General features: G+C 39.2%; 1 protein-coding gene across 1 annotated transcript; it reads right to left on the reverse strand.

Moving 5' to 3' along the window:
• Nucleotides 1–1354: 1354 nt before the first annotated feature.
• On the reverse strand, nt 1355–16914 carry serpini1 (serpin peptidase inhibitor, clade I (neuroserpin), member 1). The gene is made up of 9 exons (XM_026297053.1): nt 16823–16914; nt 7559–7847; nt 6930–7160; nt 6429–6623; nt 3921–4125; nt 3325–3422; nt 2608–2694; nt 2388–2477; nt 1355–2189 (listed from the first exon to the last, which is right to left on the reverse strand). Exons 2-9 carry the CDS (start codon nt 7824–7826, stop codon nt 2113–2115), a joined length of 1251 nt encoding a protein of 416 aa, XP_026152838.1. The 5' UTR covers nt 7827–7847; nt 16823–16914; the 3' UTR covers nt 1355–2112.
• Between the last annotated feature and the right edge of the window lie 394 nt (nt 16915–17308).

Raw genomic sequence — 17308 nt, forward strand, 5'->3', positions numbered from 1 at the left:
TGCAATAGTGAAATATAGTACATACCAGCTTTTGCTAGTTTTATTTTAATGATTTCATGTGTGCAGTTTTTCATCTTGTGTGACAATCATGACATAGATGTCTCTAAAACTGAACAGAAGGATGGCAGATGTCTCATCATAACATCTTTATTTGTCCTTCATGTTTATCATGTTGCACAAATGTGCATTTAATTGCACAAACATCTGGGGGAGAATATATCATTATCACAGTGTGAGCAATAGATGTGTTAACTGTGATATAAATGTTCAATTTAGTTTTGGTGTTTCACACCAAATTAACAACTGGATATAAAACTGGATGTGGAAAGGAACTAAGCACATTTACTCTGGCAGTGTTTAAGTTACAGTTTTGTGAACTTCTAGTATTCCACTGTTGAGTAATTTTAAAGCTATATAGAACAATATGACCTCTTGATTGTAAGTAATAGCCCAAGCAGCTATTATGCTTATTATACTATGTCATGTATATTATGTAAGTTGTAACATAGTTGTAAAATACAAATTTACCAAATCTTCCCCTTATAATAAACAGTTTATAACCTAATGTTATTCCTACTTTATAGTCTACTGTTTGCTATTGCTACCACATTATACCTAAAAGAAGGAGCTACTGCATATCTGTGGTTCATGGTGCTGTTATTTAACTAAAGGATGCACCAGGCCAGAGTATGTCTTTTATAGAATGAGTTGCAATAAATATTGATACATTCACACATCATGGATGTACACTCTCTTATTTTCTTATGGTCTTGCTTTTATCAGAATCAACATGCAGGTCTCATTCGTCTTTGGTGACAATATCCCAGCCTGGTGTAGTGATACGATTCTTTTCCGTGTGTGTGGGTGCGTGTGTGTGTGTGTGTGTGTGTGTGTGTGTGTGTGTGTGTGTGCGTGTGTGTGTGTGTGTGCGTGTGCGTGTGCGTTGTAGCCAGGTGATGCCACCGGCCTGAAAATAGTCCAAGATGCCTTGGCAGGACACTGTCTGCCCTGGGAAAGTCAGCTATGGTTGAAGAGCCAACTTCTGGCTGAAAAGTCTTTTTAATATGCAGCCACTGAATACATAATAGACTTTTTCTGTTTCATAAACTCTTGAAGCATTAATGCATGTTTTCCAATCTTGCTGCTGTTATTCAGAATAATGACTTGCTAAATTATGTTGATTGTCTATAAAAGCTTACATTTATAAATGCCTTTAGTCGGGTTAAAACAACCTCTACACAGAGAATACATATTTGTAATGGGAACACATTCATGTTTTTATTGAGTAAAAGACTGAATACAGCTGGTGTTACTGTTTCTCCCTGTATATACATCCAAAACAGTGCAGCAGATCTTTTTCAGTGCGCCTGCATGCTCCCGTCTGTCGCTATAGCAACCCGCCTTAGTTACGCAGTCCCCTTTGCTCACCTGTGAGATGCCCAGCTGGGGCTTAATCAACCACCCAAATGTGATAAGGCATATTAGTTCATCAGCAGTGTAGCTGTGTGCCTACAGTGTTAAAAATTACTACAATACTGCCTGGAACAGATATATTACTAAGGTTCATTATAGGAGGACAAAACGTTTTTTACGTGTTTAGTGTGCAATAAATACTGAGTGTATATATGTATATATAACACAATGGCCAATGTACAGGGATTTAATTCATTTGTAAATCTTGCAGTGTGCACATACTGTGCTACATCTGGAGTAAGAGCACATTTTTAAGAAGTAGAGAGAAAACTAATTTTGTGCATTGCGTGTGTGGGTGCAAGTGAGTACGAAGCTGCTGAACTTAAAGGGGTTGTGCATATATTACATATCATGTGTTCTTCTTGCTCATATACAAACTGTCCTTTACTTGAGAATATTTATAATTTCCTCGTTCTGCATGTCTGTATCGAAGAGTTTAAAGCTTCCAGTATCAAAACACGCTCACGTTATATGTTGCATGTCATATTTCAGTATATAATAGATTGTATAATATCCACCAGTTTATATAATTTTTTCATAAAGAGTATAAAACACAGCGTTAGATGGCAATAGAGGATAGGTAGCATTTATGACGTCAGGATCTGATTGGCAGAGACTAAGTGACCTCACACTCCACGGTTACATGGAGTCAAAGTCATGGTCGTTGCGCTCGATGACTTCAGGGGTCATGACCCTGCCCATGAAGAGAATGGACCCTAGAAGGAGAAGAGAGAGATAAAAAGTGAGGTTGAAGCACCCAAAGACATAGACATAGATGGTGTTAAAGACAGGTATTAATGACACACAAACATAAAGACATACTGTATGTACATAACAGATGCCTGATGCTTGCATTTTAAGCTGCTGCATACGCACACAACCTTTGAAATAGGACATGCACAGAGCACACATACCTGTCCTCCTGTTTCTGATGACAAAGAAGAAAGGGTGATCGGCCATGACCTGGGGGTACAGCACCAGAGTCCTTGTCAGGGCGATCATTCCTGAGAGGGAACAGTTTATCATCATTATTTATTCACAGAGGGAGGTGGCAGTGTTTTGTAAACGGTGTAGTAAGGCCCACTTACACAAAGATAATTTTACATATGTAGTAATAAGAACGATTCAGTCTACCTGATCCAACGGCTCCCTCAGCGCCCTCCTCAGTCACCTCAAGGTAGGCTTTCTGTACTGCCTTCCCAATGTACAGGTCCTGATCATCTAAAAAATACACACACAAAAGTCCAGAGATCATCATTTGTCTTTGTAATGCATTTCTGCCACTCTGACATGTAAAGACAATGTGTATCTATAATTTGTGAATTACAGCAGTCTGTGTGTATGCTGAGCATACCCACTTATTGGTCAAATCAACATTAAAAATCACCTGCATTCAGTTGTTTTCCATATGACTAGGGAATCTTAAGTTGCTTAAATAGTGAATTATACAGTATGTTGATTTTATTTAGTCAGTTTTAATGTATGTGGAACTTACTTGTTTTTCAGTGGGATCCTTCCTTTTTGCTTAGATGCACATTATCCCAAGATTTTATGTCTCTCCATTTCTCTTTCTTTCTACTATTCTTTCTACCTGTCTGGTTTTCTGGATATATTTTTACTGGATGACGTGACAGCTCTGACCTGCCCACTCGATGCCAGTTACCTTGGTTACCTTAGAAAGTACTGGAGGGAACTTCACTGCAGCCAAGAAGCAGAAATATATATAATCAACGCTGGACTCTTGTAGAAGTTCATTTCTCTAGACCTTTTGTGATCATACCTATGTGCTTTATATAATAATCCATCGGTGTTTGTCACATTTTTCAGTATTTGTCAGCATGTGTCTGTCACCTGTCATGGTGGAGAGATCAGCATCATTAGTAAAGATGTTTTTTATTCCCAGGTCTTGCAGAGTGCGCCTCAGGTCGATCTTTTGCTCCACCTTGAACCTGGACAGGGGAGTAATAGTTTAAAACAGTCAGTAGTCACATGTTTACCGTCATGTAGGTGTGTTTATGTTCATGTTGCATGCATGTGTACGGCTTTATACATCTGTGTGCGTTCTATAGGCCGACCTTATGCTTTTAAAGGAAGTTGACCATGTAACAGCTATTTTCATCAAATAAAGGCTCTTATATTTAATGACACGGGGAAAAAAAATCATTGCTGTTGTCATGGCTGTTTTTACCTTCTAAACTGAAAACAGGAATTACTGTAGGGGCATTCTCCACAGTATTTACCATAAAAGGCAAGCTGAATGTAAATTGGGTACACAAACCAACTTCTTAAGCACAATGTTGTGACAAAGTGTAGATGCTGTACAGCAGCATATAAGCATGTGGAACTGAATAGCAACAGCCCACTGCTCCTATAAGGTTTGTGTGACGTTTTTTCTACACGAGCTTAAATGTGTATACATGTATGTATTTGTTTGTGCTATCTCTCACCTAGGGAGGTAGACTTCCACCTTCTGCCGTTTAACATTGTTAGCCCACTCCTCCAGGACGGGGGCTTTGATGATGGGCTCTAGGGAAGCCAGCGGTACCTCCTGCCGAGGCAGAATGATCATCATGGACATGTCGTCTCCCTCGTATGGCATCTCCAATACTTGATACACACCACCAGCTTCCTGGGAGCCATCGCTGAACTCACCTGGTGAGGAGACATAACACAGTTACAGATGTGCAAATTTTCATACATTTATGCATTTAGTACACATAACCTGTGAACCTGTAAAGGGTTTGCAAACATCCCAGAGGAGAAACATGCAGTTGTAAGCATGTTGAAGTGCACTGATCGACAGTATTGATTATGGTGTGAGGGGTAATTTCCCTGATGCACTAATTAAAAGCTCCACTTTAAAGGGTAACACTCAAGAGAAATGCATTACATGCATACTAGTACTGAGACAGTGGTGTTTTGAGCAGGAAGCGGTGGTGTATTTGTGAATGTCTGTCAGTGTAATATTTTTAATTTAAATTTTTTTTTTTTTTTTTTGCATACACACATGCAAATACCCTTGCCCGCACACATTCAGAGACAAATGCAGCATCAGTAAGCACTCATATCTTCTTACTGATACACTATAGAGGTTAAGAAGAACCACCTCTAGAGCCTTGAGGTGGATCTTTAACAGACTTCTCCCTTGTATCTAATTAAACAAAACCTTCAGATAAAAATTTTAATCAAGACAAGGCAGGTAGCATTTACTTCAATTAAATGAGACTGTATTTCTAAGTCTGAATGAGATAATCCTTTTGTACTCAAGACAAGTCCAACTAGATTTTGAGCCTAAATATATGATTATCCCACTTAGGTTTTTGCAGAATGAGATGGAGATGATAGAGCAATTAACACTGAGATTTGATCTCACTCTTTGCACATGCTTTTTCTTTTGAAGCTGCTTAAAAGAGAAAATTATGATAAAAAGCCTGATCATCCTTCATTAACTAAGCATTCAGTGTAGCAGCTGCTGATGCAGAGTGAGGCAACATTGCAGCAGAGGATGGGGTGTGGCTTCCCATAACGTTTTATTTAACCAATATGACTGTGCTTCAAAAAGAGAATGCAAACACAGCCTTCTCCCCAAGGACCTGTCCCTCTTCTGCAGCATTGAAACACACACTTCCACACATGCACACACAATGCTCATCACAGACACACACACACCAGCTCACACATATACAGATTCCCTTGATCCTAAGTGTGTGAGGACGAGCATGTGTGCATCCTGTGAATGTAGGTGTATGCAAGTGTGCAGTCTCACTAAACACAAACAGCCTGCACTAAAATAGACTCATACGCATCAATTTTAGCAGCAGAGCAGCAAGAATCTGATGTAACCATCTTTGGCAGTACGTCAGACAAAAAAAATGACTAGATGCGAAATACTGGCCTCATTCAGATGTAACAGCCAACCTGCAGGACTCTGCACTAACAGTCTCGCACTTCATGGTGCTGGCAAAACACCAGATCCACCAGTATCTGACACACACAGTCAAGCCAACTCGACTAGCCATGTTATGATTTTGATATAATAGCCTTAAAATGTCAGCACCATTTCAGATAATAAACCCAAACAGTAGTGCCTAAGTGGATTTATCTAAGTAACAATAACCTATCACATTTACCAGAGCTACACTCAAAAAGCAAAGCACTTATATCATTGGTGTCAAACCACATTATAAAGTAATTGATCAACAGAAAATTAACAATTTAAATAAATAAATAATCATAAAAAAAAAATCTGGTTACCACAAATAATGTGAAAACCTCCTGCTTTTATTTTTACATGTTGTAAATCAAACAGGAAATAATTGGGAGGTTAATTATTATATATATTATAATAATTTATTTTATTTTTCCAGTGAAATAAAAATGAATGCAGCAGTGCACATGCCCTTTGTGAGTATTACATTGGAGAGAAACAGAAGGTCTTTTCAGAGATATTTGGAATTCTGCAAACACTTTACTACTTTAAAATTACTCTGAATGAAAATCTGTATAATCACTAATAAACTGACATTCCAGAGGCAGCTATTAATAAAACGTCTACAGAACCCTAAAGATGAGGAGAAACACATAGGTTTGTGAAGGGGAAAAACAAAATCAGAAGAGCTACAACTGTGTCAGAGCCACTGTCAGAACAGATTTTGAAAAACCTAATATAGTCCTACATGACTGTAGGTGTATAGTAGTGCTGATATTTTATGACATTAACAAAATGACCTTTTAAATATACTATTAAATCAAACAGACAGACCAGAGGAGTTTGTGCAAGTGAGAAGAATTTTAGAAGCAGATCTCACTCAGCAGGAAAGAGGAGCCTGTCCTAGGAATAACACTCCAAATATTAATATTTTAGATAAGATGAAGATTTTAAATAACCTCAGAGCTGAAATTCAAGGGCTTCTGAAAAAGTACAGTTCTTCCACACACTGGCAGCTGAACCCTACCGTAGTAGAAATCTCCCTGTTGGTACATCATCAGCGTCTGGACTTCAGAGCCATCGTCTTTGCTGAAGGAGAAGGTTCTGGTGTTCTCTGGTCTGAACTGGTTTTTCCAGGAGCCTCTGAAGTAAACAGCATTCACCAGGGTCAGGCGGGTCACGCTGTTGAAGTCCTCGGCTGATAGCAGCTCACGAATCTTACCTGGAGGGAATGATTTGTACAGCGTATTAGAATCGACTTTAATCTTCATAAGCCTGAAGACGATCCCTGCTGTGATGCAGCTTTTGATGTCTTACACAAAGAGGAGGACAGAGATTTGTGCAACTGAAGCTTGGAAATGTATTCAGTACATTTTGTTTTTGTACAACATGATGTGATCAAACAAACAATTACTTATTTGACAATGCTGCATGTCACTTTACAATATGCGAAGCCTGTAAATGGAATTATGTTTTTATTTTATATATCATTGCGCTCTTTTCCTTTCCCTTGCCCTCTGTGACTCACTATCTGTATGATTTTCCACCCAGCTGTTGATCTGCTCGGCTGCAGCCGCTGATTCACTGAAGTCTACCGTTTCCACGTCAGCTCGGAAGTACTTCCTCATCAGATGCAGGAACTCTGGGTTAAAGGTGATGCCTTCCTGCAGAAAGAGGCTGTTGGCGAATCGGATCACATAGTGGGTGTCATCGTTCGACAGAGCTGCTGTCAGATTCTGGAGCAGAGAGAACTCCACGCCTGGGGAACAGGGAAATACACATTCATACAGTGGGTACGTGTATGGTTTTAAATCTTATACCATATTTAAAATCCATATTTTTTTGTTAAACAGTACAGCAATAGAACAATTGTATGTATATAAAATACAAGTGCTATCCCTTTTAAAATACAAATATGTGGATTTTGACCGCTTGCACATACAGCATGCATGTCAAGAATGCATATGTTTCCTATAGATCCAGGAGAGACATATACAAATGTTACTTGTGATCAGTAAATTGAACTTTGAAAATGGGAGGAAAAATACTTTTGCATTTCCTTTAGTGAAGACTTTCATAATTTGGATCCAATCCACTTCCTTCATGCACTAATGACCCTGATGCTGGTGAATCGGTGTTAATGAATGCACCTCTCACCTGGCAGCAGGTGGCTGAATCCTACAGCCTGTCGTATCTCCTCCAGAGAAGCCCCTTGGGCTCCCAGCTCCACCATGCCCAGCGCTACAGCAATGCTCAGTGGGGAAAAAATTATATTGTCCTGGTCCCCTGCTGCTTGCAGCTGGTGGTACAGTCTGACCGAGAAGTCTGATGTAGTGTCCTCCGGAATGTCCGCCGCCCGGCAACCGTAGCCGGGCAACAGGATGGAGAGGAGGAGGAGCGGGGACAAAACGTCCAGGATCAGCATCGCAGCACGGCCTACAGATCACTGTATGGAGTGGAAAGAGTTGAATGAAAAGAAATGTGATGGTGGAGGGGAAAGAGAGGAATGTATGAAAGGTGAATAAGGGAGAAAAAAATGTTTGGAGCAAAAGAGACAGGATTATGGTACAGGTGAAAGGGGGATGGGTAGTCAGCAAGTCAAAGAATGAAGGAAAACAGCTCAGGATGGAGTGAAGAACAGATCAAAGAGAGAAAATGATTTTGGGAGAGACGGGAGCCAAAAGTAGTGAGATAGGAGGATTTGAGTGGATTTTAAAGAGGGCAAAGAGATAAAGTAGATGATGGATGATGGAAAAAAAAAAAGCAGAGGGCCAGAGAGACACAAAACATCTGTCAGCCAATAGTTGTGCCAAAAAAGGGAATGTGTTAATAAACAAAATATTGTCAGTAACAATGTTTTTCACATAAGTGAACATATAGATGCAAAGAGGATTATTTCATAAGACCACTGGGAAATTGCTGTAAAATGAAAGAGTGGTGTAAAAGGAGAGAGATTAAATAAAGGAAAGTTGACAGCTTCAAGTGAATTTATATGGAAAAGTAAAAAGTCTTTGGAGAGACAGAAAAGGATTGAAATAGAGATAGAAAGTCAGAGTGAGCAAGATTACTGTATATAAACAAGAGTATGCAGTAACTACTGTACAGCTGTACTACTGACTGGAGTCAGGACTACTGTTCAGAGCACATCTGGTAAATGAGCTCATACATATTTCATAGCCATTTTTATCAGCCTTCCTTAAAATCTGTTTCTGTGTGTGTGTGAGTGAATGAGAGCGAGCAAGCCAGCCTTTATATGCCACTCGGTGAGTTTCTGCTTGTACAGAATGACTGATTAGAATGACTGATCCACCCTTCCCCTCATCTTTCCATGCCATCACCCCTCTTGCCTTCTTTTTCATCCATCTCTCTTGTCCATATGTTATCTATCTTCACCAATCTCCTCCTCCCTTACATCGCCCTACCTTGCTCCCTTTCTGTGTCTTTAACCCGCCCTTTATATATTTTAAAATGACACAGAAAATACACACACTCCACCACCTCTATTTAGCTGTTGTTGTCAGGTGATGAAATTGATGATAAATAGCATAGAGGAAGAGATGGAGGACAGAGAAAGTAGGAGTCATACACATTTGTTTTGTTTGTCTTTCTGTTGTGCTGTAGTCATTATACAGTTTGTATACAGGATTCAATTAGCAGTCCCATGCAGTGCTGGAATCTGCTGGCTGTTACTGTACGTGTGGGAAGGCAGGTGACTGTGATGACAATGTACCTGAGAGTCAACAATATTAACAACGGGCAGCCGCCAGAAAATAAGTGTCCCATCCTGTTGTGTACTGCTGTTTTCTCTGCAGTGCTCTGGCATCTATTTAGTAATTTCCTTTCCCAAACTAAACAAGTCCAACCTAGGGGATGCATAGATTTCACATCTGCTCTATTTGTCTTATTGTCAACAAATCCCATGAAATAACTTTAACTAAAAATGAATTAATCTGAGTAACAATTACTGTCCTTGTATCCAAAGGCAGAAACATAAAGTAAATGAACAACAGTCTTGTAATAGAGCACCAGTGGCCATCTGTGTTTTTAAAGAGTCTTAAACAAAAAGACTGCTTAAGCTGTTTGATTCAGGTTTGTTAGTATAACATTCATAGCATTATGAGGAAATTATTTAGCATGAATTACAAATTTACATCTTTTGTAGAAGCATATGGGCTTGGGGCTGGGTGTCAAAACACAGCATGGATGTCAAACAGTCTTCAGAGATAAACTGAAGATTTCTTCATCATAAAAATTATACATTACTGCCATGATTAACAATAAATCAGTACCAGCATATTAAAAAGGCACAGCATGTCCTGTCTGTGTGCATTTTCCAATGAACTGCAGCTGTATTGTAACCTTTTAAGTGCGAGTCGTTTTTTTCTTGCAAAACACACATCACCACACGTCACTCCCACTTTACATCGCTCTAAACTGACAGTGAAGATCTAATCTTGTTTTCCATCTGTAAGTATTCTAGCAAACTGCATTTGACAAGCATGGCACTGGTCAAACTGCCTGCTGGATTTGCATCTGCTTGAGTCAGAGAATGGAAATTGATTTCCATGTGCAGATTTTTGCATTGCACTTTGTACCCAAATATAATTTAAAAAGTACTCTTTCAGGCATGTAGTGCCTATATAGCTAAAAGCCATAAAGCACCAAATATGTATTAAACTGTGTCCAAAAATACTCCCAAACAAATCCACAGCACTTAAAACCTACCATCTGCAGTTTGTTTAAGAAATTATGTAGCCTTTCAGAAACATTAATATTATTCTATATTTATAAGTTGTCCTTAAAAAAATTTGAAGCTTTCAGATGGAGAGCTATGGCTGAAGGCTACAGGCAGCACAAAGTGAAAAATGCATTTTGAGAATTGTTAAGAATAACAACAATACAGATCAGAAAATTGTATTTTATTATTAAAACTATACACTTAATCAGACTAGGGCATATTGAATTAAGTATTTTGATTGAAATCAGGGAAGATATTTAATCTGTTCATCTATTAAGGTACATTTGACTCAATTACAGGATGGTCCACCAAGCTGATGTTTAAAGGCTTAGAAACAGATTTTGTTGCATTAATTATATGCAACTTCAAATATATTTAAATAGCAAAACTAAATGACAGCCAAAGGCACAAAGCTGATGTAGCACATTTAATATACTGTGTGTCACATGTGATAACCTGCTCTCACATGTCGAGCTGTGAGTCAGACACTGCAGAGAGCACGAGAGAGCTCCAGTAAGGGCTGAGGAAAGGAGGCGGCTGGCAGAGATGTAAATGGAGGTATAATGTTCCTGACCTTCTGAGCTGTGGGAGCTGAACTTTTCCGAGACAGACAGTCCTGCTTTCTGTAAGGAAAGACCCAGCCATGCAGTTAAGCCAGGGAAAGTAGTGGGGACCATCATTGTGTGTGCACCTGTGTGTGTCTGTGTGCAAGTGTGAGTGGGTAATAACACCATGGGTGGCTGGCTTTTACTTGTAACAGTGACACCATTCTGACCTTTGGAGTTGTGGCACACTGTCTGCAAGAGGATCCACTCATTGATAACCATGAACCCAGCTTTGGCTCCATTCTACCCAGCATGCCTCCCAGGTAGGTAAGCAGGGAAACCAAATACCTACATGTACAACTAAATAAAATGTTCTCTCATGACTAAATGAACTGAATATGTTGGAAAATCTCTCATGGTTTGAGTTGCAAGAGTTTAATCCTGACAACTTGATTAATTTCATGCACTTAAACTCAGTGGCCTTTAAAAGCAGCCTTTAATCTCTCTCTGTTATCCTAATTCTCAGAATAGATCGGCAGTTGACATTTTGACAATTAAAACATGACGTCACCCAAATCCACAGCACGTACATTAATCCTCACTGCCATTTAAACCCAACACCTTGAGACAGCATGCTTCATAGGCCAGGGGAATTTTGTTAAACATGGACATCTTCACTCATTGTTCAAATTCACAGGTACTCACACACACTTTGAAATACACATTTCCATATACACTACCAATTCATGGTTACCAAGGCAACTGCAGGTGATGGATATTTTTTGTTTTAACAAGCTGACAGAAAAGAATTTGATATTTAAAAGAAAACTTGTTCCTTCCATATTAGCAGATAAACTCCTTTTTCCACACACTGCTCAGTATTTTCTGTCCCACATAACCACAGGATCTGCAGGATCTCTTCAAACCAGCCCCAGTTCTGTCACTTAATGCACTCTCTCATGTTCGCTGGTACAAAAGCACACACACAGACATCGAGTACATCGACTCCACTTTTGTTTCCCCCAGCAGTACCTTCTTCACCTCAAATCACAGCATACTGGTTCAGTTAGGCACTAAGTGAAACTGCTAAAGCTCATTGGCGATTTGATGAATTCTGTGAAAATGCTAACATCCCATTTCATCAAGGCCTAACCCTGTGGGAATAAACTGCAGAGAATGATGTCCGTGATTATCTCTGGCTCCGAAAAAAAAAACATTGAATTTCTGTGGTGGACGCTCTGTTAAAAACAGCAGTTTAATCTGGCACGATTTCAAAATGAATATGTCTAACTTAGAAAGGGCTTTGCAGTACAGAGATAATGGAGTTTGATTATCATTCAAGACTTCTAAGTTTTCCTTTGAGGCACCACTACATGTTATTCAGATCTTGGGCAGAGTAAAGTGTAAGAGGACACTTATACTATTACACTAAAATGACTGAACGTACATTATTAATCATCATCATTTCTTTGAGTTTCTCTCTTTCCCATTTTGATTATAAATCTGTTTGTCACCTATTGTTTACCCACTGATGTGGACATTCCCAAGGCAGAGCAGAAACTTTAAACAAGGAAGCTGCAGTAAAGCCCACTGCTGAGTAGAGCCTTTAACTCCACTGCAGTCAAAAGAAAGGAGCACTAAACTCTTATGGCGGGTGGGGACTTCCATTGCTGTGCACAATAAAGTGGTTCCAATTCATCAATCAAGTTGTCTTTTGCGCTCACACCCCTTATTTGCACCTACTGTAGCTCCCAGGCAAGAGCAGCTAAATGCATGTGGCTATTATTGCATCTCATCTCACAGAGCCAAATTTTGGTAAAATAACACAAACCTTTTGTTTGTACTTTTACTGTGTTTTCATTTTCATCTACTCTATTCTATTCATATGACGGGAGCAAGAAATGTTAAAGCACCCAGAAGGTGAGAAAACTGCTGTTTAGCTGTGAACTTCAATAGATGACACAAACCATTAGAATAAATTGTGTGGCTCAAGTCTCACAATCTGGATCAATAAGTGACAATTATAGAAATGTGTCTTTACCTTTTATTTATTTTAAAATGTATATTTCTTAATTTTGTGGATAAAATAAAAATCCACCTCTGTGCATTTTTAGTTCAACATATTCAAAAGCAGAGAATCCCCCCAGAGCAACCATGCACTGAACAACTGACAGAACAAGTTTTATCTGTTTTTGAAGCAGTTTCCTGAATAAGTAATTTATTGTATGCCATTAGTGAATAACTTTTTAATGGAACAGTAAATCAGCGCTTAAATTGTAACACCTGATTCATCACCAAATAAGCCTGAAGATCAAAAGTAACAGTAAAGTATGGAATCTAGTTATCTGTAGGCAATTGCAATTCTTCTGTTTGTCAATGGTGAAGCTTAATGTTGTTGCTAGTGCCTTTAATAAGGCTTTGCTTAACTGTTCTTCACTGCAGACATTTCATTGTGATACTGGTAAAAGCACATATGTTGTTAATAACACTGACAATGGCAGTGTAACAGTGAGCCATGCACATCACCAGGATATTGAAACTGAAGCTGGTAAATTGAATTCAGCCATTATTAATGTTATTATTTACACCTCTGCTTTTCCTCCAGTGACATGTCACAGTGTTGTCTGGGAAGACGAACTACAGCTGTGATCAGTTGTCAGCAGTGCAATTTTAAGCCTCCTCTTATTATTTCCTTTGCACCACCTCCGTCAATGTTAATAAGAGTAACCAGCTGTCAGTGGTTATCCTCCTTACCAGGCACTGGTTGTAAACAATTCAATCATAACATCCACTGTCTTGCCGACAGCGTTAGGATTGGTTCAGTTAGGTAACTCTTTGAAGCCAGGGGAAGTCAAATGATGCAGTAGACTGTCAGACAAAGATGAAAGTAATGTAATTTGTGCAGAAAAACTAAATTAACCATACTTAAACCTGAAGTTAATGACTACTAATCAGACTACAGATATGTTTTTTTAGTATATTTTTGATTTGTGGAATGCTCTATCATTGCTTTGTCATTTTGTATTTTTCAGTGCACGTTCACACTACATTGCACTTATTTCCATTAGTTCAATATAACTGATTACAACTCTTTTACCTTTAAATTGTACCCCTGCAGTTTTATATCAATTTCAGTGGCAGACAAAATTACCTATTGCAGTCTATCCTGGGTTCAGCGCCATAGCTCATTCAACCCCTTATTAGAAAATGACATAACAAGCTATGGAACCTGCCTGAAGTCCCAGGATGCTCACAGTACACTCCACAGAGGGGAAACAGAGGTTAACAGCTTTTTATTAATCCCTGCTAACAGAGACAGCCGGAGGGAGAGACGCACACAGAGAGATAAAGAGGTATAAACACAGTTAAATAGACTGAGAGAGAAGGAAAAACGACAAGCAGAGACAAAAACCAACAAAAACAAGGAAGACACGTGGGTAGAAAATTAGCAAAAGAAACGAACACAGAAATAAAGACAAGTAGACAAGCAGATAGGCAGCAACAGGAAGAGCACCAAAGACCTGAAGAGAGGCAGCTTCCATGTAGATGCCAGATTTGGCTCTGAGTCAAGGATATCTAACGACCCCCTGCATAGCATGGAAAGATGGTTGACTGCTCCCCACACTTTGCCAAGACACAGTCAACAGTTTCTCTTTTCTGTCTCTATATCAGAAAAACACAACCACACATGCAGGAACACATACAGTAACAGCTACAGTGCTGTGGGAGCACGATTAGGAGCTGAAGCTGTAATTGGATCGGCCCCTATTTGGGGTCAGTGGTAAAAGTGAAAAGACTGGAAGCTTTTTCAAATGGACTAAAGACCAGAAAGACAGTGGAGCACAGGAAAGGTCATTATCAGCTACTCCTGAGGGAAATTTGTGTGTGTGCGCGTGTGTGTTTGTGCGTGTGGGGTCAGTAACAGAGGTAAGAAAGGCAGGCGAAGTAGGTGATGGGGGATAAGGTGTGATAGCCAGGGGAGGATGCTGAGATGGAGACAACTGAAAGATGGCAAGGTGATAATAAGGGTGTTTAATCCTTCACCAAATGAACTGTGATGTTTTGGCTTGCTTCAGAGGGTGAAGTGTTATTGAGTGAACAGGTAAAAACTTGAGACAATGATGTGACAAAGTGTGAAATTTAATATACATTCTCTGAAAAAAATGTTTGAGAATTATTGTTTTTGAATGTTAAAGAGTAACTTAATATCAATATGGATGCAGACTTTTAAATGTATTAGTGTTAACTGTTTTGCTACCAAACAGACTATTAGTTTGAAATCTTTTGATTTAAGTCCCTAATGTAAGTCCTGACCTCATTCACTGTCCCTGCTCATCCTCCTGTCTAGCCAGGTATATACTAATCCCCTGTGTTTTTGCTGCAGCAGAGTGTACAGGGGACAAACCTGCTGGTGCAGGTGGTGTGTCTCAGTCTGTGAGGCTATTTAAAAAGAGTAGGGAAGAGAATACAAAAATGCAGAGGAAAAAACTGCTGAGACATACTTTACCCACCTTTCTTTGTGTTTTTTAATTACAGTACATGCTAGAAATGTATACTATCAGTCTCCTTCTTGTGTTTTCATGTGTATGAATTCCATTTCAGGAAGACGAGCAGTGTTTTTTCATGATCACATTTTCAGTGAATTCAAATTCAGCAGCCACAGCCAGAAATGTATTTAAGGACAGATAGGGATTAACCTTGATTTTTTTTTTTTTTTGTTCATACTGCTGAAAATGTACATATTTAATTTAGGGTAGACAGCTGCAGATTTCCCTCTATTCTCTCAGCATAATATTTAACTAACAGAAACACAGCAACAGTCTCATGCATATATAGATTTGAAATGGTACAGCAGACATGCACTGTTCTCAAACCCAGTCAGTTTCTTGTTCTGTCCCTGCTTGTTTTGTTTTGCTAGGCAGATTTGAAAGACATTTAATTATTGAAATGCAATTACTGCAGCGCTCGGTGGGAAAAGGTAGAACACACACACACACACCCAAGCACCCTCACTGTGGGAAGGCATGGGGAGAAAACAGCAGGCTATCAGCAAAGATGAACCAGTGATTCAGAAGCAGGTGGGATTAATGCTTTAGATTATGACTGAAAGGGATATAGCTTTTCTGAATGTGGAGGTGCTAGAATAATGGGCCTGCATGAGGACTTCAAAAGTCATTATCATCAGCATGAGTGAGAAACAACAGAACTGAATATTAGTGACTATGTTTTGACATTACTAATAGGCCTACCACATATATAGCTATTTGGCAACCTTAGAAAAAAAATTATAGGGATTTGTTTTAGAACTGTAATGGCCACCAATGCTGGTGTGAGCTATGAATTTTAGGCATTTGCTCTTTCTAGACAGTTTTAACTGGGATGTTTAATTTGTTTTTTCCATAATTTGTCACCATCTTAGGTCATTTTACATATAAATACATAATTCAGAGATTTGGCTTGTTTCTCTTAGATAACCACACAAGGTGCAGGCTCTGTTACTTTATGAATTTTCACCAAGCCCAAGCCCTGCATGGAGGAATAACAAGTGGTGTGTGTGTGCGTGTGTGTGTGTGGGGTGGGGATAGGGTAGGACTAGGCTACTACAGTCTACCTCGCTAATTCATACACATTCACTCACTGCGCCTTTCCCTGTATTTCAAGGACAAGAAGCACAATGCGATGATTAAGATGGTTAAATGAAAAATAAATAACAAAATAAAGAAACAACAACAAGCTCAAAAACAAGTAACGCAATCGCAGAGCACGGACAAAAAAAAAAACAAAAAAAAAAAACGTGAAATAGCCTTGGGTACTGGACACACGTAATCAATAGGCTTAAGAATTATGTTTGGGTCCACTGTGCGTCTCCACCCGCCCTCTTATTAAAAGCCCACACATGTTGATTATAGGATCGTATTCCATTTACCCTGTCATATTTAAATTCCACTATTACACCTACACATTCATACACCTTCCTGAACATAATTCTATGAAAAACTCAGAAATTAAACCTGTTATATGACAGGTCTTTCAAAAGCTGAGCAGCTGGGTTTTAGCTTCCTACCAGGTCTCACTGATAAACCGGTACAGGCTGTGTGACTGAATCAGTTGTAGGTTATTGCATAAAGCGGCTCTTACCGATAAACGGTGTTATGTAGGGATGGATGGATGGATATGTGCGGTCTCTCTCTCCGCTGCTCTCCTCCAGAGCCGCAGCTCGCTGCCTGTTCATTTGTCGCAGACTCCGCCCCCAACCACGCTGATTGGTTCCAAGAAAAGCGATCAAAGAGTAGCTAAACGAAACGAAATGATACCCCCGTCTTGTTTCCGTCTTTTCCTTATGCGAAGATTAATTGTACACCTAATATACCTTTATTTTTCATATATCCTACATGTTTTAGAAGCTTCCTTCGGTCCCTGGGGTTGTTATAAATATATTTACAGTTTAATACTGTTGTTCAACTTGAACTTTAATCAAATATGACACACTATCTGACTATTTGTCTGGCCTCTGGCTTTATAGCGGGGCTGAAATGTCCTTGCATCATTTCTTCAGGTTAAATACAATAAGAAAGTATTAATGTAGCCTACTTGAAACAATTAAACTGCAATTAAAGCATTTTT

Source organism: Mastacembelus armatus, chromosome 13 (genome assembly GCF_900324485.2).
Source record: "Mastacembelus armatus chromosome 13, fMasArm1.2, whole genome shotgun sequence".
Lineage (NCBI taxonomy): Eukaryota > Metazoa > Chordata > Actinopteri > Synbranchiformes > Mastacembelidae > Mastacembelus > Mastacembelus armatus.